Source organism: Salvelinus fontinalis, chromosome 33, assembly GCF_029448725.1.
Source record: "Salvelinus fontinalis isolate EN_2023a chromosome 33, ASM2944872v1, whole genome shotgun sequence".
NCBI lineage: Eukaryota > Metazoa > Chordata > Actinopteri > Salmoniformes > Salmonidae > Salvelinus > Salvelinus fontinalis.
Genome location: NC_074697.1, coordinates 37,330,475 through 37,353,502, shown reverse-complemented (window position 1 = coordinate 37,353,502; position 23,028 = coordinate 37,330,475). Strand labels below are relative to the sequence as shown.

General features: G+C 40.5%; 3 protein-coding genes and 1 long non-coding RNA gene across 4 annotated transcripts; 2 read left to right on the top strand and 2 right to left on the bottom strand.

The window, feature by feature from the left end:
• Window positions 1-266: 266 nt before the first annotated feature.
• LOC129832178 (uncharacterized) lies at window positions 267-6,296 on the top strand. The gene is made up of 2 exons (XR_008755879.1): window positions 267-5,233; window positions 5,562-6,296. It is a non-coding gene; the product is annotated as an uncharacterized LOC129832178 (long non-coding RNA).
• Window positions 5,854-15,177, bottom strand: LOC129832174 (succinate dehydrogenase [ubiquinone] cytochrome b small subunit B, mitochondrial-like). Its single transcript, XM_055896024.1, has 4 exons — window positions 15,069-15,177; window positions 13,979-14,089; window positions 9,168-9,318; window positions 5,854-7,606 (listed from the first exon to the last, which is right to left on the bottom strand). The coding sequence occupies exons 1-4, from the start codon at window positions 15,115-15,117 to the stop codon at window positions 7,441-7,443; spliced, it is 477 nt and encodes a 158-aa protein (XP_055751999.1). The 5' UTR covers window positions 15,118-15,177; the 3' UTR covers window positions 5,854-7,440.
• Window positions 15,178-17,513: 2,336 nt separating this feature from the next.
• LOC129832175 (mitochondrial import inner membrane translocase subunit Tim8 A-like) lies at window positions 17,514-22,032 on the top strand. The gene is made up of 2 exons (XM_055896025.1): window positions 17,514-17,741; window positions 18,003-22,032. The coding sequence occupies exons 1-2, from the start codon at window positions 17,643-17,645 to the stop codon at window positions 18,171-18,173; spliced, it is 270 nt and encodes an 89-aa protein (XP_055752000.1). The 5' UTR covers window positions 17,514-17,642; the 3' UTR covers window positions 18,174-22,032.
• On the bottom strand, window positions 19,060-22,731 carry LOC129831596 (L-amino-acid oxidase-like). Its single transcript, XM_055894943.1, has 8 exons — window positions 22,726-22,731; window positions 22,332-22,434; window positions 21,164-21,378; window positions 20,860-20,972; window positions 20,445-20,646; window positions 20,227-20,295; window positions 19,925-20,061; window positions 19,060-19,822 (listed from the first exon to the last, which is right to left on the bottom strand). Exons 1-8 carry the CDS (start codon window positions 22,729-22,731, stop codon window positions 19,060-19,062), a joined length of 1,608 nt encoding a protein of 535 aa, XP_055750918.1.
• Between the last annotated feature and the right edge of the window lie 297 nt (window positions 22,732-23,028).

Sequence of the window (23,028 nt, the reverse complement as noted above, 5' to 3'; positions counted from 1 at the left end):
AGCAAGCAAGGGATAAGAAAGTTGCCAGCCAGTATGACAATAGAACATTTCGAACGAACGACTGGGTCGTGTATCTGGCAACCGAACGGCTTGGGTAGCAACCCTAGATGTGTGTCTGGACAATATCCCTTGGAAGGATGTAATAATATGAATACATTTAAACAAATTAAGTTTAAAAAGTTAATGCCCTCAATTGGTGTTTAGAGGATACTGTATATTGGCGCAGTTTGCTGGCCCGAGACGAAAATAATTTGCACTGTATGTCACAATATTGTTTTTGAACATTCGTTTTCGGACTGATGCCCAACTGAGCATTTTACTCATTGCATCCTCATTGTGCGGTGATTTTGGTCTAAAGTGCATTGCTGTGGCTTGAAAATACTGTAACGACCCGGTATTGTGTTCTGTGTTTGTGGGTGTGTTATGGTTCTCATGGCTACTAGCAGGGGTTAAATATGGCAGGACAGATGGAAAGGTTGGGGGGGTATGATGGGTAATCCCGCGGGGTTTGGAAAAGCATAAATAGGGGTTACTGTGTCATCGCTCTCTCTCTTCTGTTCGGGGCCTTGATCTGTTCCTATGAGAGTGACCCTTAGCTCGACACGGTGTAATTGTGTACGTTCAGCATTTAGTGGCGTGGGCTGTGGCCTGAACAATAGCCCAGTTTAGGAATAAACCTGTGTTCTGACCTGCACACCGTCTCTTTTCTCTTTATGACCCAGCCGGGTCATTACAATACTATGACATTTCTAAAGGCCAATAATTAGTAGGAAAACCTTGTCATTTTGATTTCGCTACATTGACTTTAGGTACAATATAACTGTAACGACCCTGGGTTTATCAGGGTCGTTACATAACGTTAGCTACCTAGCTAACGCTTCGAACACACCGGCTGCGTCATTGCATCACTGCTGCATAACATTTTGCGCAACTATACTGATGCAGGTACCTTTTGCAAATGGTCGCATGCGGTTGGACACATGGAGGAGAGAATCATTTTCGCAGTATCCTCAAAACCGTGTCTTTTTGACACAACTGCTGACAGCTACAGGGACATAAACACAAAAAAAGCTGCTTGGAGACAAGTGTCCACGATAGTAGGATTGCCAGGTCAGTTTAGTAGTGAGCTTGTGCTAGATGTGGCTAGTTAGCGTTAGTCAGCTAGCTAACCTAGCTTGCTAACCTAGCCAATGAGGTGTGTGTGAAAGAAAGTCAAATAAATTATGCTAGTTACTACCCCTAATAAATTTACCAAATGTTCATGTTTGAAAGAGTGTGAATGCTAGATAAATAGTAATGGAAATGGTAGATACTACTGTACCCCTGATAATTTGGTCAAATTACCGTGTGTCGAATAAATAATATACTTGGCAAATAAATAAATAAATGTAAAGAAATTATGCAATCAAACTGTTTTTATGTAATCCCAATTTTTTACTGAATGTGTGCAACAACAAAAAAAATCTACATTCATATTTTGCTACTTTCTGTCAAGTCCACTCATACAATTTGATGGATACGTTCGATTTATCGAACGTATGCACCACACAGAACGCACTGCAACTGCCTCTGCAACGCAATGCTGAAAGGCAAATGCAGCGTTCCATTTGAAATGAATGTACTTCTGGTGTATCGAAACGCAAACACGCAGTCGGTGTGTTCGAAGCGTAAGATTTCAGCTAGCTAACGTTAGCATTGCTAGATACATTTTTTTAACCAACTTTGCAAGCTAATGACGAAATTGCCATCTGTCTAAAGTAAATTTGACAACATGATGGCAAAGTTGTTTACTACTAAATGGAAATATATTTTTGATCCAAAAATCTGGTCGGAGGATCCCTATGGAGGGTGTGACGCAATTGCGAAGCCTCCGGAGGCAAGCAGAAGCCAAATTTAGCTCCATATTGCTTTCGCAGTGCGTCTCCCAAATTTTGTAACATTGCGGGGCTCCATATTTAAGCAATAAGGCCTGAGTGGGTGTAGTATATGGCCAATATACTACAGCTAAGGGTGTGCCTGGATACAGCCCTTAGCTGTGGTATATTGGCAATACAGTGCCTTCGGAAAGTATTCAGACCTTGACTTTTTTTCACTTTGTTATGTTACAACTTTATTCTGAAATAGATTAAATTGTTTCCCCTCCCTCAATCTACACACGATACCCCATAATGACAAAGCAAAAACAGGTTTAGACATTTTTGCTAATTTACTAAAAAATAAAAAAATCACATTTACATAAGTATTCAGACCATTTTACTCAGTACTTTGTTGAAGTAACTTAGGGCAAAGATTATAGCATCAAGTCTTCTTGGGTATGACGTTATACGCTGAGCCACTCAACGACCTTCAGAGACTTATCCCAAAGCCACTCCTGGTTTGTTTTGGCTGTGTGCTTAGGGTCGTTGTCCTGTTGGAAGGTGAACCTTCACCCCAGGCTGAGCACTCTGGAGCAGGTTTTCATCAAGGATCTCTACTTTGCTCTGTTCATCTTTCCCTCGATCCTGACTAGTCTCGCAGTCCCTGCTGCTGAAAAACATCCCCACAGCATGATGCTGCCACCACAATGCTTTACCGTAGGGATGGTGCCAGGTTTCCTCCAATCTTGGTTTCATCAGACCAGAGAATCTTGTTTCTCATAGTCTGAGAGTCCTTTAGGTGCCTTTTGGCAAACTTCGGTCAGTGACCACCCGATTGCTCAGTTTGGCCGGGCGGCCAGCTCTAGGAAGAGTCTTGGTGGGTCCAAACTTCTTCCATTTAAGAATTATGGAGGCCACTGTGTTCTCGGGGACCTTCAATGCTGCAGTAATGTTGGTACCTTTCCCCAGATATGTGCCCCGACACAATCGGACCTCTACGGACATTTCCTTCAACCTCATTGCTTGTTATTTTCTGACATGCACTGTCAACTATGAGACCTTGTATAGACCGGTGTGCCGGTCCAAATCCTGTCTAATCAATTGAATTTACCACAGGTGGACTTCAATCAAGTTTTAGAAACATCAAGGATGATCAATGGAAACAGGAAGCACCTGAGCTCAATTTCGAGTCTCATAGCGAGGGGTTTGAACACTTATTTTTGTTAATTTTTAATACATTTGCAAACATTTCTAATAACTTGTTTCACTTTGTCATATTGTGTGTAGATTGCTGAGGAGGTTTTTATTTTTTAATCCATTTTAGAATTTTAGTTGAGTTTGCGGTAGTAGGCAAGGAGGACATTATTTTTTCAAGGTAAAGTGGTGCTTTGAAAGGTTGACTTAACTTTGTTTTTTATATCCACATGTGTAAACTACTGATTTTAAATGTGAATTATGTTCATAGCTTTCTCAGACAGAGATTTCACCCTCTGCTCCTTGTCTTTGTGTTTTCTTCATGTCTGTGTGGACTGATTCCTTATGTCAAAAATGAAGGTAATATACACTTCTTACAATTACAAGTCATGTGGATCGTCTTACCTAGACCATGTGCTATTTAGGTCCAGCTTAAATAATAGACTGTTAAAGTAACTGTCCAGAGAAAGTCTCATGTTCTGTTAACTCATACCCAAATAATGTTGTTGACTCATCCTATACTTGTATTTGTGGCAAAGCATAAATTGGAGAGAAAAAAAACACTTAAAAAAATCAGATGGTCTTGTCTTCGCCCTAACAATGGGAGTAATTGTCCCAAAGGCGGGAAGGCAGGCGGTCTGCTTATTCCAATGTGGCTAGATTTTGAAGGGAGTGGGCCCTCTCGCTTCGCCTCTTTCTCTCTCACCCACACCTTAGTTTTCCTTCAAAATAATGGTAATTATTTCACTCCTATTGTAATTACTTATAGGTCATATCTCATAGAAATCTGTAAACACGGAACAGTTACTTTTAGTCAGATTTAGTCAGATGATTTTGAAAAAGAGAGTAATAAATGCTTCCAAAAAATGATCCAAATCAAAAGCCACTGATTCCTGGTTGTAGATGAAGAATGTCTCAATTTTTAAGATGGGAATAAGGAGCAATGCAAAGCAGGTAAATGTACATAGTGAACCCAATTTGCTGGGGTTAAAGTTCTTCGTCACATGGATTTGGCCAAATTGGCAGTTTAATGCATTTACAAAATTATCCTCTTTCCCTAAAAGCACGATTGTCATTACTTTTTACATGAAAGGCAAGGTTAACTTGGCTCCACAGACAATCGATCTGAGGTTGACAGTGATATGACTTAGATGCAGAAAGTAAGCAGCATTGTGGGTAAATTTCTGCAACAACAGGATTGGGTAGGTTACTTTTTAAATGTAATCCGTTACCTGCCAAATTGAAATCAGTAATGTAACTTTTGGATTACCCAAACTCAGCAACGTAATCTGATTACATCGTTACTTTTAGATTACTTTTCCCTTAAGAGGCATTTGAATAAGACATAAATGTTACCAATGGAACAACATCTATTGCAGGATAAATCAATGTTAAAATTTACATAGCTGGCCATATGGATGTTACATTTTACTTTATGGGTTGGTTATGTAGGCTTCTTCTAACCCAGGTTAGAATCTAACCCATCCCTTTATTACATGTGATATAAATTATATTGAAGATTACATTTGATCATGAGTCCAAAATTGGATGTAGCAACTACATTGCTTGGACTGTAGCCTACAAAAGTCTATACCTGCTCTTTTTCCCCGCGATCCATCAAACATATTTGGTGTGTTATCATAGTGGTCTCTGACTTGTGGTCAGACTCGCTCAATTGGAACAAATTTACATTTGCACATTTTTTCAAGCCTGATTTGAATGTCATTGATATGTGTCAAAAATTTCTTTTGCAAACATCCTTTCTGAATTTAAAAGTAATCCTCCAGTTTTTCCAAAAGTATCTGATTACACTATTTTTGCTGGTGATTTTACGGATTACAGTTACCGTTTCTGTAATCCGTTACTCCCCAACCCTGTACAGAGATTAGGCTCCTGCATATCACAACCCCATACACCGGGAAAGATCATGTGACATTCATGACAAAAGTACTTTTGTACGCATACTGCTGCAAGACATACAGCGTTTCCCTTTGTTGAATGCATATCTTGTCTTGTTTTCTGGTTTCTAGATGATTGCTGGTTCAATATCCGATTCTATAGAAACAATGACATGCCCAGAGGAAGGGCTGTTACTCTCTCTGACTGTGTCATCACCTTTTAAGCAAACTTATATGGTGTGCTGTAAGAATTGGAACCAAAAAGGAGTTTCTGCCAAACCACTGGTAAGCATATACAGACATTTGCATTAATTTTGAAATGAACAGTGCTTACATCTACATTACATGTAATGTATGGCCTTATTGTCCAGCTGAACATCCCAGAAAGCAACAAACACACATTGAAACGTCTCTTTAGCCTTTGGGTTGAGTTTAGCAGTTCAAGAAAAAACATCTGTGTTCCCCTTATGAGACAAGACCATTTCAGTTTCTCCCAATTGAACACAACCCAGGTGTGAATATTACTGTACCTTCATACCAGCTGTTTGCACAAACACACTTCACACTGACAAGACAAAAGGTAACCAAAAAACCCTTCCTTATTTTCCCCCAGGAGCAATCTTTGCCTGTGCTCTTCATGGAACAACTAACTGCAGATTTCAGTCAGGCCGGGTACGTGCTACTTGAGCTTTGAGGCTGGACCAGATGCAGAGCTCATGAAGTTAGTCCTCAGGGAGGTGCCCGAGTGTTTATGGATTTACAAAATCCTGGAATTTGACAGTTTATGGTACTTTTGTTAAACCACTGAACTCATCAGCAGTGCATATAGCATAGAAAGTAATTTTTACAATGAGGGACCATTTGTGTTAATGCTTAAATACCCATTCAAGTATTAAAGAGCTTAGTCATTATCAACAGTTGAGTTTAATGATTACACTAATATCTGCAGTGCACACGTCATTCAAATGACAAATGTTAATAATCCATCAGAATACGGACAGACACATTCTACATGTGTGTAGTTTACCATCCACTCAATACATAAACAGAAATCTGTAATCTTGTCAAACACAATCCATAATATCCATTTTATTCTTTAGAGGTTTAAGGTGCATTCTTCCCAAAGCTAATTTGTGCGTTACAATCTGACCGAACGGATTGGTGATATGTATAAATCAACGAGACCTAATAAAGACAAAACAGTTGAATTTCCAAAGCCATTTAAGCTTTCAGACATGTGTAGTAGTAGGACAAAGACCTTCATGTTTCTTGGCTGTTTAACTAGGACAACTCCTACTTGTTTCAGCCGACACTCCCAACAGTACAAAATAAAACGATGCCATTTTGACCAAGTGCATGCACTCATGACTTAACTTCATATTTGATGCCAGCTGCACTTTACTGGTTGACGCTTAGCAGCTGTTCATACATACAAATGATCTGATAAATGTAAAATTGAATTACTGCCAACAGGCACAGCTGTGCAAGTAAATTATGCACATTACTATAAAACCAGGATATTATCATTTGACTGACAACAAACAGGGTTGGTACAAGTGGAAGCGCAATGGTGTACAGATCAGTATGGCTACTTTTCTACATGCTCAACCTGGGATGTGCTCAGTGAGGTGAAATGTTTAGAACGTTGCAGTTAGAAATGTCATGAATAGAGCTGCGGCGATGCCCAATTCTGCATGACAAATCATACGTTCTACAAAATGCATATCTGAACGTTTTATAACATCACACCCCTTCTGAACAGACCCTTAATGTCCAGAACAGTATGGCTACGTGGTTTAAATACTGCTAGTGGTCACACCCATTTTCTCTTGTCAATCAAATCAGACTAAATGTCTGGCACTAAGCTGACTGCAATGGTCTTGAAGGGCACTAGCTGGTATTTACAGATTGGTGACAGACACAAAACAGAATGCAATGTCTACATAATAAATTAATTTAGTACAGAAGAGATGAAGTAATTTGCCATAGTAGATCTGAAATTAAGGACATGTAAATCACTGGATACTTCCTCATAAGCATTACACAAAGTGTTTGGAATATAGCAGCTTGATAACAGGAGTGAACTCAGTGAGAGGAAGCTAGAAATACATCGAATAAACCTGACAATTCCCTATTCTATCTACAAAACGCATTTCTATCGACGCGTTCTGTAAAATTGCACCCTCTAACAGGCCCCAGGTAGAAGTTAACCGTATAACATTTCACTAAACGACAGCATACATGTTACAGTATGCATGTTTGATTGGGGTCAGAAGGACAACTTATATTTAGTTTAGTCCACATCATAAATCAACAGGAGCAGATCATTAACAGGCCTGTTGAAGCACAACAAACCTCAACATGAATTACAACACTTGTGAAATTATATATTTATAGAAATGTACATAATCCCTTGAATGTTTAAAATCATACCAGAACAAGATGGCCGATGTCCCAGTGCCCGCGCACCCCCATCCCAAACCTCAGTCCATTCATTTGCTCCATAATAGGGCCACCGCTTTGCAAATGCCTACATCGTTGTAGTTGAAGTAGCAGAGACCGGCAAAGGTGACAGTCGACAACAGGAAGAGGCCTGCGTTGGCCATCTTTATCTTCGGTTCACCATGAACGTAGTCCGTTAAGACTTGTCCAAGCCCCCTGGGAAGATAAGACAATACAAGAAATGTATGAGACTGCTTAGAACCACAATATTACTGAATAGCCAGTGATTTAGTGCTAAAAAGGCTAAGTAACACTCCCTATTACATTTTTGGTAAACAAGGGCAAAATTAAAGTGGCTAATCATTTAACCATTGTTCTCAAATGTTTTGGGGCACTGAACAAATTCCAGGTCTGAGCGCAAACTTGAAAGTTGTGAAAATTCTGTGCAACTTTCAGTATGTGTGTACTGTGAACACTGAGGCTGTACCCACTTTAAAGTTACAGTTAAGTGGCCAAGTAGGCTACTTGATCGTAATGTGGGCCTATCAGAGTGGCATACCATCAAAAACTCACCAGAGAACACACCAACAGCTCAAGGCACCATCATGTGATCTTAGTTAAGTTATTCTTTGTTTAGACTACAGGGTGGGGTGTCTTGTCCTGTTTATGTAGCCCATGTGAAATGGCTAGCTAGTTAGCAGTGCGACCTAGTAGCGTTCAATCAATGACGACGCTCTGAGACCTAGAAGTAGTCGCTTCCTTTGCTCTGCAAGGGCTGCGGCTTTTGTGGGTGACTGTTGTTGATGTGTTCGGAGGGTCCATGGTTAGAGCCCAGGTTGGGGTAAGGAGAGGGACAGAAGCAATACCATTACATTGAGAACAAACAGAACTGTAAGCATTAAGGGATAAGGAATGGTGAGATATGTAAATAAGGTTGGCTTAGCAGTGGCCTTGAGGACAGAGCTTCGTAGGCGTGTTCATAGTGTTCCTCAGTTAACTGGACAATGGTGGTATTTGATGACTCTAGCTCAAATAGCAGCACTCACACAGCCTTAGCCAGTAAGGCAAAGTTAAATGGTACTGATCTCCTGGAACATATGTGGAGCGCGGTTTTAAAAATGGCTGCCTACTTCACAAAAGTAGCACACATGGAAAAGCCATGGTGTATTACACATGACCAGCATTCTTAAGCGTCATCTTGATGTTCAAAAAAATATGAGCGTTTCAACTCCTCAGTGACAAGTTTGACAATTAGCTGGTTTTCATTAGAGGGACATGCCTTGAGGATATCCAAGTACCCAAAACTAAAACCTAAGGGGTATTAACACCACACATGACTAGGATTTGTGCTTTAAACCTGCCACTTTCATTTAGTCAGTGGTCTAGCAATGGCATAGTGCCCCAGGGCGACATTAAGCCCACCTCTTCAAAAATCAAAAAGCTCTCGTAAATGAAAGCTAAATAAATGTTAAGAACAAAACTGTTTTTGCATGAGCTGAAATGTAGTGGACAGACTTGATTGGTTATCCCAACCACTTGCCTACTCTATTCACTATTGTCCTCCATAAAAGCTTCCGACTGTAGTCACAACAAGTACATTTCAAGCTGAAAAACTATGGTCTGAGCTTATTCGGGAACATGTGCAACAATTTTGTCAAGAAATTATAGTTTTATTGGAAATATGAAAGGAAAAACATTTAACCAGAATAAGGAAGAGAGACAGCTGGCCAGTGCCCTTTAAACCAATTAACATTTTTAGAGGTGAAACTTGTCTTACCAGTGGCCATGCAGGGTGAGAGCAGCAGCCAGTGAGTAGTCAATAGCAGGTCCAGGGAAGTAGTAGGCAGCAGGCCCCATGGCCAGCAGCAGTACACTCACCACACGCTCTCCTGTCCAATGCAGGGAGGCAGCTTTGGACACAGAGCCGGCTGCAAAAGGGCAAATAACAAAACATTAAATCATACATCCACATGCAGAACTAACATCTTGTGGAGGGAGGGGGATAATCATTTAAACAAGGACTCATTATTGAGGGGCGGCAGGTAGCCTAGTGGTTAGAGCGTTGGGCTAGTAACCGAAAGGTTGCTGGATTGAATCCCCGAGCCGACAAGGTAAAAATCTGCCGTTCTGCCGCTGAACAAGGCAGGAAAAGTCTGATTTATAGTAGGCCATGTTTTTAGCACATAGAAACAATTAGGTTTGTCTGTTAGCCTACAGATATTTTTGCATTTAACAATTGTCCCAGTCAGTTGAAGTTTATATCTTTGAGGTTATATTCTACACACCAGCAGAGATTGCAGAGGGGAGGATGGCTCATAATAAATAGGCGGAACGGAGCAAATGGAATCAAACACATGGAAACCATGTGATGCATTTGATACCATTCCACTGATTCCGCTCCAGCCATTACCACGAGCCCGTCCTCCTCAATTAAGGTGCCACCAACCACCTGTGGCCAGCTGTTGCTTAGGTTCTGAAGTTTCACTAGATATCACAGTTCAAACATCATGCAATGTGTTGGCTAACCTAAATAATGGATGTTATTGTACTAAAACACCATATAGTCCTCCTCAAACAGAGTGCCGTGACCCACTAACCTTTTTCACCGGTCAGTAAACCTGTTGAAAATGTCACTGGCCTGCCACTTGGGGAACTAATTACGTACCAACTAGTGATGCACGATATATCGGTGAACAAATTGGAATCGTCCAATATTAGCTAAAAATGCCAACATCGACATCAGCACGATGTCTAGTTTAACTCCGATGTGCAAAACTGACGTGCATACCTATAACGTAGGTACATTACGTAATGACGCCATGTAAAAATGTTGCGCTATACAAATCAAACTTTGTATTCGGGCGCATGTGACAACAAGTGTAGACCTTACTGTGAAATGCTTACTTACAAGCCCTTAATCAACAGTGCAGTTCAAGAAGAGTTAAGAAAATATTGACCAAATAAACTAAAGTATATAGAGGGGGTACCGGAGTCAGTGCGCAGGGGTACATGTTAGTTGTGGTAATTTGTACTAGAGGTCGACCAATTAAACAGCATGGCCGATTTCAAGATTTCATAACAATCGGTAATTGGCTTTTTTGGATGCCGATTATGGCCGATTACATTGCAATCCACGAGGAAACTGCGTGGTAGGCTGACCACTTGTTACGAGTGCAGCGTCAAAAGGACCTTGTGGCTGCAAGGAGCCAATTTAAGTTGCTAGCTAGCATTGATTGTTTTTTTAATAAGATAAGTTTACTCTTCACATAATCACTAGTTAACCTAGTAATATCATCAACCATGTGTAGTTAACTAGCTTGTCCTGCGTTGCATATAATCAATGCGGTGCCTGTAAATTTATCATTGAACCAGAACCTACTTCGCCAAACCGGTGATGATTTAACAAAAGCGCAATCTTTGCACAAATGCACCTAACCATAAACATCAATGCCTTTCTTAAAATCAATACAAAGTATATATTTTTTAAACCTGCATTTTAGTTCAAAGAAATTCATGTTAGCAGGCAATATTAACTAGGGAATTTGTCACTCCTCTTGCGTTCAGTGCAAGCAGTCAGGGTATATGCAACAGTTTGGGCCCCTTGGCGAACTGTGAACTCATTTGCCAGAATTTACACAATTATGACATAACATTGAAGGTTGTGTAACGTAACAGCAATATTTAGACTTATGGATGCCACCCGTTCGATAAAATACGGAATGGTTCCGTATTTCACTGAAAGAATAAATGTTTTGTTTTCTAAATGGTAGTTTACGGATTTGACCGTATTAATGAGCATTGGCTCATATGCGTTTTATTATAATTAAGTCTATGATTTGATAGAGCAGTCTGACTGAGCAGTGGTAGGCAGCAGCAGGCGCGTAAGAGACTATGCATAGATAAACAGAGAGTAGCAGCAGTGTACAAAACAAATGGGGGGGGGGGGGGGGGGGGGGGGGGGGGGGAAATCAATGAAAGTCCGGTGGCCATTTTATTAATTGTTCAGTCTTATGGCTTGGGGGTAGAAGCTGTTAAGGAGCCTTTTGGTCCTAGACTTGGCTCCGGTACTGCTTGACGTGCAATAGCAGGGAAAGGTTTATGACTTGGGCGACTGTCAATTTGACAATTTTAGGGGCTTTCCTCTGACACCGCCTATGATATAGGTCCTGGATTGCAGGAAGCTTGGCCCCAGTGATGTACTGGGCCGTACGCACTACCCTCTGTAGCGCCTTACGGTCAGATGCCGAGCAGCTGACATACCAGGCGGTGATGCAACCGGTCAGGATGCTCTAAATGGTGCAGCTGTATAACTTTGAGGATCTGGGGACCCATGCCAAATCTTCTCAGTCCCCTGAGGGGTAAAAGGTTTTGTCGTACCCTTTTCACGACAGTCTTGGTGTGTTTGGACCATGATAGTTCATTGGTGATGTGGACATCAAGGAAATTGAAACTCTCGACCCGCTCCACTACAGCCCCGTTGCTGTGAATGGTGGCGTGTTCAGCCCTCCTATTCCTGTAGTCCACGATAATCTCCTTTGTCTTGTTCACGTTGAAGGAGAGGTTGTTGTCCTGGCACCACACTGCCAGGTCTCTGACCTCCTCCCTATCAGCTGTCTCATCGTTGTCGGTGATCAGGCCTACCACTGTTGTTGTGGGCAAACTTAATGGTTTTGGAGTCGTTTGGCAACGCAGTTGTGGTTAAACAGGGAGTACAGGAGGGGACTAAGTACACACCCCTGAGGGGCCCCAGTGTTGAGGATCAGTGTGGCAGATGTGTTGTTGCCTACCCTTACCACCTGGGGGAGGCCCGTCAGGAGGTCCAGGATCCAGTTGCAGTGTTAAGTCCCAGGCTCCTTAGCTTAGTGATGAGCTTCATGGGCACTATGGTGTTGAACACTGAGCTGTAGTCAATGAACAGCATTCTCACATAGGTGTTCCTTTTATCCAGGTGGGAAAGGGCAGTGTGATTGAGGTTGGGGCGGTATGCAAGTTGGACTGGGCCTAGGGTATCCGGGTGGATGCTGGTGTGAGACAGCTACGGGGCAGTAATCATTTAGGCAGGTTACCTTCGCTTCCTTGGGCACAGGGACTATGGTGGTCTGCTTGAAACATGTAGGTATTACAGACTCGGTCAGGGAGAGGTTGAAAATGTCAGTGAAGACACTTGCCAGTTGGTCCGCACATGCTTTGAGTACACACCCTGGTAATCCATCTGGCCCCGTGGCCTTGTGAATGTTGACCTGTTTAAAGGTCTTGCTCACATAGGCTACCGAGAGCGTTATCACACAGTCATCCAGAACAGCCGGTGCTCCCGTGCATGCTTCCGTTGTCTCGCTGAAAGCTTTCCTAACCTAACCCACAATGTCTGCTGTGTGGACCGAGCAGTCATTTGAAAGAGTAAGAACATTTCAGCGAGACAACTCAAAGGCAAAATCCATTAACGCCAAGACAACGGTATTCATTGCCCATGACAATTATCCGTTCTCTGTTGCCGGGTGATGTTGGCTTTCGCTGACTGGTCGAGCACCGGTACACACTAACAAGTCCGCTATTTTTCAGATGTTGCCCTACCGGAGCTACACAGTAATAGCGTCACTGCTATTAGCGTCACAACTGACATTTGGACCAGCGATATCAGCCCCATGAGCATGCTGAGTCTGACAGCACAGTGGGTCGCCGTGGATTTCGTGCTGAGGAAAATACTGAGAACATGTTTGAAACTTTAACACACTAGCTAGCTGATTTGAGAAATAAGCTCCTGACTCAGTCAGTATTTTCCTCAGCACAAAAGTGAAACGTAAGTGAAAGAAATAGGTTTTGATTATGTTTTACTGGTAATGGGGACATACGTAAATGCCAACAAAAACTTTTTGGTCAGTGTAACCTTTATTTAAACTAGGCAAGTCAGTTATGAACAAATTCGTATTTACAATGATGGTCTACCTGGCCAAACCCGGACGACGTTGGGCCATTTGTGTGCCGCCCTATGGGACTCCCAATCAAGGCCAGATGTGATAGAGCCTGGATTCGAACCAAGGACTATAGTGACGCCTCTTGCACTGAGATGCAGTGCCTTAGACCACTGTGTCCATGTGTTAACTATTTAACCGTACTAGAATGCTTAAAAGGCCGCTAAAATGTTAAATATCGGTATCGTTTTTTTGGGCAAGTAAAATATAGGATATCGGTCAAAAATGTTATATCGGTGCATCACTAGTACCAACCACATGCCAGTGGGGACATCACTAACCGGCTCCCTGACAAATAACTCAAACCCCCCCCCCCCCTTGCAAATCCTTCTTACATGATACAATTCAGTGTACAAGAGAAAGCAAGAAAAGGTGTAAGCGTAGGGCTGTAGGCTCTAATCATAATATAGGCCTACCACTCACTTTACATAACATGTAGCCTAACCTGGACATTGATTACTTTAAGGAGTCATAAAAATCCCCAAAACATACAATGGCCACAGTGTTCTGGTAAGACTGGTATTCATCTTAGGCAACACATATAGCCCATGTTTAATCTTCCAGTGCTACAGGCAAACTGTAGGCTATCAGCAAAACTCTTATCGTGGGAACAACAAACCACGGAGAGATGAGGATCCATGAATCCTAGCCGTCAACAGGTAGGACCGGTCTTGGTCCTTTTGCTGTGTGACCAAGTGTTGTGCGAGCAGAGAGCTGCGATAAAACTGAACTGTAGGGAGAAGACAAATCAGTGTCATGAACTATATGAAAATATTTCAACTAAATCACAATATTTACTGTTCAATTATAAGTAGGCTATAAAATAAGACAAAGCAACAAATAACAATATGGCTTAGGCTACAATGTAATGTCAATCGTTCACACATGGCTCAATTACAAAATGTGAATATTATTTCACATAGACTCATCCTCTGATTTATAAGGCCTTTCTTCCCTCGAACTGTAAGGAGTATCATGAATAAACCATTCCATGTGTTTTGTGGTTGTCTGCAATCAGGGGTAGCCTATCTGGTTTATATGTTTTTTTAGGGTAACTTGTTGGTGTGCATCTTGTGTCTTGGTAGTTGTTTAAAGTAATAGATCTACAACTAGCAGTCACATAAGGTAATGGCAACTATTCGAGGAACTGAAGCATAGGCAGCCAAAGACATAGGAGTAAGGATGAATTGGACTCATGCCACAGTATGTGGGATTGATAGGGGATAGAATAGCCTAAAATGTATATAGAATATTTTTTAAAGTGATAGATTATGTTTTGTTGGCCTTAGTTGCTACCAAACATGAGGCCTAAAACTGATGAAGTGTTTAGAATCGAGGTTGGTCATTTTAGCTGCTTCAGGCTAAGGTTACTTTACGAGATCCGTAAACGGATCTGATTCAATGCAGAGTGAAGCTGGCTATTGAAGTCAGTGACAGCTCGCGCAGTAAGCCTGGCGGTTAAGAGCGTTGTGCAAGTAACCAAAAGATCACTGGTTCGAATCCCCAAGCCGACTAGGTGAAGTCACTATGAACTTGAAAAAGTCGTTGCTTTGCTCATCCATCAGCTAACATTAGTTGGCTAGCTACTAGCAAATTACGATATGTATGTACAACATTACTTTGGATAAAAACTGAAATTATCAAGAACAACGATATGAAATACACACAATTGTGGAATTAACACAAAGTTACATAAAAAAAACACCTACGTTTGACACCTCTGTGGCAGACCGAACTTATCCTGACGATGGCCGCCATGACGATTACCCAACCAAGGTCACACACATCTTACCCGGATGTAGTTGCTGTTTTGTCACTGCTGACCAAGAGTTTTTAAGCACTGGGTGATAGTCGACTGCGGATGCTTCTTCGTCTTCTTTGCATATGCCAAATAAACTGCATTTTAATCCAATCAATTATGCAATGTTTGCTTGATCTTGGTTTAATAGGCCTTTTCCAATAAATGTATAAGAAACATATACATTTTTAACAAACTTTATGGACAATGTTGATCTGCAAAAAGAGAAGACTGCACATTGCAATATGTTGACCAGAAGGTCTGCATATGGTCCCAGACATTGACAACTCCTGTAGAAAGTCTGCATTCAAGTAAGATGATAAACACTTATACTACCTGAGGATAATAGTAAACATGACTCCGAAATACATTTTCAATTCTGGATTTAATAAATAAGAACTAGGCTAAATCCTGTTTACCAGACTACATCCCCGGGCAGTACTAATAATGAATTAAGGTTTTAAAACATTTGCAATGGTCAATCTTAAAGGGCCAATCCTTATTTGAAACAGCAACAAAGCTAAATCCCTGCCACTGTTTCGGTAAAAACCTTAGGGATGGGGCTAGAGACATTAACCACTCTCAAATTCATAGACAGAGCTATGGTTGCAAGGACTGACCATCCATGATATCAAAGGTATAGTTCAAATTATGTTTTGAGGCTCATATTTTGGGTTCTGATGGGGTAAAACAGTTGAACTAAGCTCAATAGGCACTTATAAATTATATTCTTTAACAAAAATATATGGATATACCACCGTACATCATTAATTTATAAATCCAAAAATGGATATAGCAACTGCAGATTACCCCTTAAATCTGAATAGATAGCAGTGATTATATTAAAGGGATGGTTCACCCAAATTACACAATGACATATTGGTTTCCTTACCCTTTAAGCAGTCTATGGATAAAGTACGACAGCAATCAATGCTTTGGTTTTGTTTACCTGGCCACTGTTTCAATAAAAAATAAAAAAGCATTTGTGGCACAAATCCAATGCAAGTCAATCGTATCTATTTTTGCATTTCCGTACTTCATATCAAAATCATCTACAAGTAACTTAATTGAGTTACACCAGAGGTTCCCAAACTTTTTATTGTCCCGCAACCCTTCAAACATTCAACCTCCAGCTGCGTACTCCCTCTAGCACCAAGGTCAGCGCACTCTCAAATGTTGTTTTTTGCCATCACTGTAAGCCTGCCACACACACAACATACACAATCCATTTTGAAATACTTTAGGTTGGTGCGCAAAAATACTGTGGTGTGAATACTTAAGTAAAATTACTTTAAAGTACTACTTCAGTTTTTTTTTTGGCATATCTGTACTTTACTATTTATATTTTATAAAATGTTTACTTTTACTTCACTACAATCCTAAAGGAAATAATGTACTTTTTATTCCATACATTTTCCCTGACACCCAAAAAGTACTTAGCAAAACAGGAAAATGGTCCAATTCACGCACCTATCAAGAGAACATCCCTGGTCATCCCTGCTGCCTCCGATCTGGCGGACTAACTAAACACACATGCTTCATTTGTAAAATGAGGTCTGAGTGTTGAAGTGTGCACCTGGCTTTCCTTAAATAAATAGAAAAGAAAATAGTGCCATCTGGTTTGCTTAATATAAGGAATTTTATACTTAAGTATATTTAAAACCAAATACTTTTAGACTTTTACTCAAGTAGTATTTTACTGGGTAACTTTCACTTTTACTTGAGTCATTTTCTATTAAGGTATCTCTACTTTTACTCAAGTATGACAATTGGGTACTTTTTCCACAACTGTGAAAATGCTAATATACTATAGGTACCATTGACATGCATTGGATATGTGCCTCAAATGCCATACCATGTCCATATACTGCTTACAGGGCAAGGAAACCAATATGTAATTTGGGAGAATTATCCCCTTAACATAATCTATCCATTAGATTGTTTTAAAGATGCAATATGCAGAAACCACTCAACCATTTCCTCAAAAATGTGAATTGTTTGCCTCATTTCAGTTTATGTGACAAAACAAGCAACTATAGTGTAGAAGTATAGTATCATCTAAACCACTGTGAAATATATTGTATTTTCAGCGATTTGAAGCTGGTATACAAAACCAAAAGTAAAAGATGCCTAAACAAAACATTAGAAGGGGAAGCATAGAAATATCGCACAAAGAACAGATCTACCGCTTCTTAGAATTGATTTAAACGAGAATGACAGATCTTTAACTCACAATTATATGTGAATTTGGTCAAGTCGCCCGAAAGGTTACCTATGGTGGCTTTTAAAAAATGGGTTGGCCTTACTTAAATGAAATGCTGAACATTGAAATTATTGGAGAGTCAGGACTCGTGTGTTAGTCAATTATCTTGGTAACGGAGCAAACTACAACAAACCACTGAGCAAAAAACGCACGAGCCTACAGAGGTCATTCTCAGCTCTACTGGTTGAATTAACCCGACTGTAACCAATCCCTGTTACTGCAATGGACGGCTTTGATTTAAATTCGTCAGAAAAGGCTGATGCTTCAGAACTCCAAAGGATGATCGCAATTGAACAACAGAAAGCGCAGTTTCAGGCCCAGGTGGGTAGTTTAGCTACACACAGTAGCAGCTATGCTACGGAGTTAGCTAGTTAGCTAACGCTAGCTACGTTAACTGTACTGTACCTGCATCTGTACCTGCATTGAACTGTATCCTGTATTTGTTATTTATTACACCCATCAAACGTGTTCTCAGAATGGACAAACCGAATTCCGAGTATATCACGAAATCATACATTTCTGTTTTGAGACCTCCATACGGAAATTGACTTAACGTTAGCTGATTCATTGCTTCTTTTGAAGGTGCATAACTTCACAGATGTCTGCTGGGACAAGTGCATGGAGGGGAGCCCGAGTTCAAAACTGGATTCACGGACAGAGACTTGCCTCGTGAACTGTGTTGACCGCTTCATTGACACTACCTTGTCTATAACCAACCGGTTCACGCAGATGGTGCAGAAGGGTGCCCATTGATGGGAGCTAGACTATGGGAAATAGACACTGTTTTATTTTGTAAAAGAACTGTGCATTATGTTTTCCTTTATGTCTCGAGCCCCTAACACCATTGCCTAATATGCTGAGTATGATATGCCACAGTACAATTATTAAAGAGGTAGGCCTAAATTGGACATGATATAGAATCACAAAGTATTTGGTTGCAATATGGCTTTATTATCAAATCAAGTTTATTTTATATAGCCCTTCGTACATCAACTAATATCTCGAAGTGCTGTACAGAAACCCAGCCTAAAACCCCAAACAGCAAGCAATGCAGGTGTAGAAGCACGGTGGCTAGGAAAAACTCCCTAGAAAGGCCAAAACCTAGAGAGGAACCAGACTATGAGGGGTGGCCAGTCCTCTTCTGGCTGTGCCGGGTGGAGATGTATACTATAAAATAACTTCTTTTTTTTAAAGTAGGCCCAAGAACTACACCGTGCTGCTCATTACATCTATGTAACATATGTGTGACATCATCATTTGACATAGTTTTCTTTCCTACAATACTTTAGTATGTGTAACAAATTTGTCATTTTAGAACAGTACACACAAAAAAAATACAGGTTAGAAAGGGAAAAAGGTATGAACAATATGCCCTGAAGAGTACTTGTAAATAGGTCAGTAAACATGTTCTGTTTCATTTCATCAACACTCATCATGTTGTGCCATTCATATTGAGTAAAGCAGAACACATGTATACTAGCGAATGCATCATCAGACAGTACTAAAAAACGTTACAAAAATGTGTTGTTTTTGGTTTGGCCATTGAATTTCGTAATTTCGTTTGTCAACATTCAACCTTTAATCATGGCTTCTCAAGCTATTCAAAATACAATCGATGTCCCCAGGCCCCAGATGTCTATCATGCCAGGTTACTGATGTTCCTGGCTGCCCTTAGTGCAGATTTCATGGCAGTCTCGATCCAAGCATGAGGTAGGGCAGTGTGCTCCCCAGCAAAGTGGACTCTGCTCTCATTCCTGAACAGGTCCGAGGCGTAGTCCGTCTGCTGGTAAGGTGTGTAAATGGCAAAAGCCCCCAGGCTGAAGGGATCCAGCCCCCACTTCTTCACTAACCCTCCAGTGCAGAGAGGACGTATAACCTCCCCATGGATCTTTACAAGGTCATCCAGCACCAAAGCCTTCAGCTCATCCTCGCTCACCCCCTGGAACAGAGTGGAGTCATCGGAACAGGTGTAGGATGCCAGGAGAGCCCCCCCAGCCGTGCCTGGGAAGCTGTGGCTAGGGTAGTAGATGAAACGAGAGGGGAGATCCGTGATGCTCTTCCCCCCTTTGATGCCCTCCTTTTCCCAGAATCTCTCGCTGAAGCTGAGGACCACCTTGGTGGAGCTGGCGTAGTGCACGGACCGCAGGGCCTCCATCTTCTGGGGTGACAGCGGGGGTTGGAAGTCCATGAAAAGGGTGGCCTTTGCTGTAGCTGTCACCAGGGCATAGTCTACTGTAAGGTTGGTCAGGGAGGATGGATTGCGCCAGTCCTGGTAGGATAGGGTCACGTTGCTGCTGGTTTGACTGATGAGTCGGACCTTGGAGTTGAGAAGGATGGTGCTGTTGAGGGCCTGGTAAAATGCCCTTGGTAAATGGTCAAACCCATCAGTGATCTCGTAATAGCTGAAAAACAGAACATTCCACTACTTTAATACACTACTTAACAAACACTAGATGTAGGGCGGGGTGTCTAATTTGGTTATATGTGCATAGTGCTGTTCTTACACAGTGTTGTCGTTAATATCTGACTGAATATACAGCATCTCAGTAAGTGATGCGTAGAAGAGGCTGTTCTCATTCAGGATATCTCCAATCATGCGCAGGGCACCACGACTCAGGTTCCCCTCCTTCACTAGATACTCCTATCAGAAATCAACACTTATTAAAATTGCTGAATAAAGATATATAAAAACATATTCATTCCATTTTTATGAAGGAAAGTGGCAAAGTGCATACCAATTTAGCCTATAACAATAATCCTGCATCTTGTCTGATGGTTACCTATAAGCAACCAAGTGTTTTCTTACCTTGACTGAGTACGAGTCATATTTTCTCAACATGGCCTTGCAGCCAGCTGTCTTGATATCATCCCTTATCTACAACAAATAATTTGTCAAACGTATTTGTTATAACTGTGTTATGTGACACATACTGTACCTGTATATAAAATAACATTTAACATTACACAGTGTTCCACCACAGGAGTCTAATGCTGTGTTTGGAGCCCCCCTCCATTTGCACACACCTTCCACAGGGCCAAGTCGAAGAGCTGACCAGCCGATTTTCCCCTTTCCTTGTCAGTCAAGGGATAGTTCAGCACGTCTGGGTTCTCTTTAACCCTATATGTTTTCTGCAGCAACCCGTTCACATGGTAATATGTGTTGATGTCATCTTGGATAAATGGATTCAGTCCAAGGCCCATTTTTAATGCAAATGATAAAAGAATTCTGTTGAATTTAAAATGCCATAGTTAACTTTGTTTTGATGGTTAAAGTAAACACCTGCTATCATTCTTATGCAAATCTAAAGGATATGCACCTGTATCAGATCATAATTCATTTGAGATAGGATGCTTGACCTCTTTTCAACAATAACATATGAAGATAGGGAATAAGAGATCGCTACCTATTTCATGTGGTAGGACAATAGGCCTAACTCACTTGTGAAAGCTAGGGATCCTCATAGCACCCAGTTCTGCATACCATCCCTCTCTTCTATTTCTGTAGGTCTCAACCCGTCCTCCAATTCGACCACTTGCCTCTATTAAAGTCACCTTGTCCAAAAAAACAAAATATATCAGTTTCCCCCTTTTACGCTGTAGGCCTATTATTAGTCATAACCAGATAATTAGAATACTGACACTAAAATAATTTCTGAGTATGTCAATCATACGTAAATTAGCATATGTCAATGTTATTCATTGTGTTGACATTGATACAGTAAATGTTATGAAAGATACTGTACCTTGTGCCCTGCGTCCTCCAGAAACTTTGCTGCAGTCAGTCCAGCAATACCACCACCGATGATGGCAATATGATGAGGTGTCTTTGTGAAGGGAAGACCTCTGTTCACAATTTCAAGGAGTTCGGCATAGTCTGAATCTTGCAGGCAGTCAAAAAGAGGATCTTCAATGTATCCATTGACACTGAAAACTATGACCACAACTATAGCGACAGGAACTGGAAAATAAATAAGTAATTGTTTAATAGGCCTCCAGGCTTCAAATATATGAAACATGTATAAAAAAATAAAATAAAAACAATTAAGGGCTACAGATATGTTTTTAAAGTATATGCAATATACATTAATGGCATGCTATTCTTGTTTTCACCCCAAAATCACAAAACTAGATCTAGAATGACTTTTAGAATGTTCCTGAACAACATCCCCTTTTCTACTTCCCAATAAGTTGTTGGAATTCAACAAAAAGTTTTTCCGAAAGTAATTTATTGTGTTTGGATTGCCACATAAGCAGTGGTGTAAAGTACTTAAGTTATAAAAGACTTTCAAGTACTACTTAAGTAGTTTTTTTGGTATCTGTACTTTATTTTTACTATTTATATTTTTTGACAACTTTTACTTTTACTCCACTACATTCCTAAAGAAAATAATGTACTTTCTACTCCATACATTTACCCTGACACCCAAAAGTACTCGTTACATTTTGAATGCTTAGCAGGACAGGAAAATTGTCCAATTCAGGCAAAATCTCTGGTCAACCCTACTGCATCTGATATGGAGTGACTCACTAAACACAAATGCTTTGTTTGTAAATTATGTCTGAGTGATAGTGTGCCCCTGGCTATCTGTGCATTAAAAAAATGTAAAATCGTGCCGTCTGGTTTGATTAACATAAGTTATTTGAAATTATTTATACTTTTCTATTACTCTCAACAGGTATCTTTACTTTTACTCAAGTATGAAAATTGGGTACTTTTTCCACCACTGCCCATAAGGTGAAGCATTACTTGTTATTCTGACAGTAGTCCCAATGTATTTCTGGACTCCCTGAAACAATGAATTTTTACAAATTCTTCAAATAAACAAAAATATAGGCTATAAACTTTAATCACAAGTCAATTTGTCATTATATCTAAGCTAAAGTCAGATGAAGAAAAAGGAAAGTACTTACAATATTTGCACAACGTCACATAGGGTATCATCTTGACTCCTAAGCCCAGAGTCCTTGCCTTCCCTTTTCTAGTGATGCTGACGCCCACCGGAGAAATAGAAACCTAAAGCGAAACGTGGAGGCAAGTACTGTAGCTTAGATAATGTGATTGACTTTGTTTTACTAAATACAAATAATATTATGAATGTTATATAACATTGAAAGTCCCCCCTCCCCAAAACCCACCAAAATATAGTTACACATTTGTTTTCATTGCGAATTAAATTAAGAACATTAATTTGCGAATCATGCACAACGACTTACCTATAGACACCTAATCATTTATGTATAAATCATTAGACCTACACCATTAAACTGAGATACAGGTAGGCTACCTTCATGGGAAACTACTCACCTTCATCAATGGTAACTTCTCAAAAGCAATATGCATGAATGAAACAAATATCTCTGAGCTATATAGCTTAGCTATTTTCCTTAGCCTAAATCTTTTCTAGGATTCTTACAAGTAGGAGTCAAGTTGGCGTCTTACCATGAATGACTAGACTGGAAATCACACATGGTATGTGTGAAATTGCACCCAACGTATTTTAATGAGGAACCTATGTGGGCTTCTGAGGTCGGAAAGGAATATTTTCCCACACTGGCTCGAGATTCAACCACACTGAACAAATTAGATTAGTGAGGTTTACTATTCACC

What these genes read in the sequence shown, in the direction of transcription:
- LOC129832174 (XM_055896024.1), bottom strand. Translation starts at nt 15,117, where the DNA reads ATGGCGGCCATCGTCAGGATAAGTTCGGTCTGCCACAGAGGTGTCAAA. An exon ending in TGGATCCTCATCTCTCCGTG is followed by an intron (nt 9,319 to 13,978) that starts GTTTGTTGTTCC and finishes GCCCTTTTGCAG; the next exon opens with CCGGCTCTGTGTCCAAAGCT. An exon ending in CTCACCCTGCATGGCCACTG is followed by an intron (nt 7,607 to 9,167) that starts GTAAGACAAGTT and finishes TTATCTTCCCAG; the next exon opens with GGGGCTTGGACAAGTCTTAA.
- LOC129832175 (XM_055896025.1), top strand. Translation starts at nt 17,643, where the DNA reads ATGGACGGCTTTGATTTAAATTCGTCAGAAAAGGCTGATGCTTCAGAA. An exon ending in AAGCGCAGTTTCAGGCCCAG is followed by an intron (nt 17,742 to 18,002) that starts GTGGGTAGTTTA and finishes CTTCTTTTGAAG; the next exon opens with GTGCATAACTTCACAGATGT.
- LOC129831596 (XM_055894943.1), bottom strand. An exon ending in TGTGACGTTGTGCAAATATT is followed by an intron (nt 21,379 to 22,331) that starts GTAAGTACTTTC and finishes TTTATTTTCCAG; the next exon opens with TTCCTGTCGCTATAGTTGTG. An exon ending in TCGACTTGGCCCTGTGGAAG is followed by an intron (nt 20,296 to 20,444) that starts GTGTGTGCAAAT and finishes TATTTGTTGTAG; the next exon opens with ATAAGGGATGATATCAAGAC.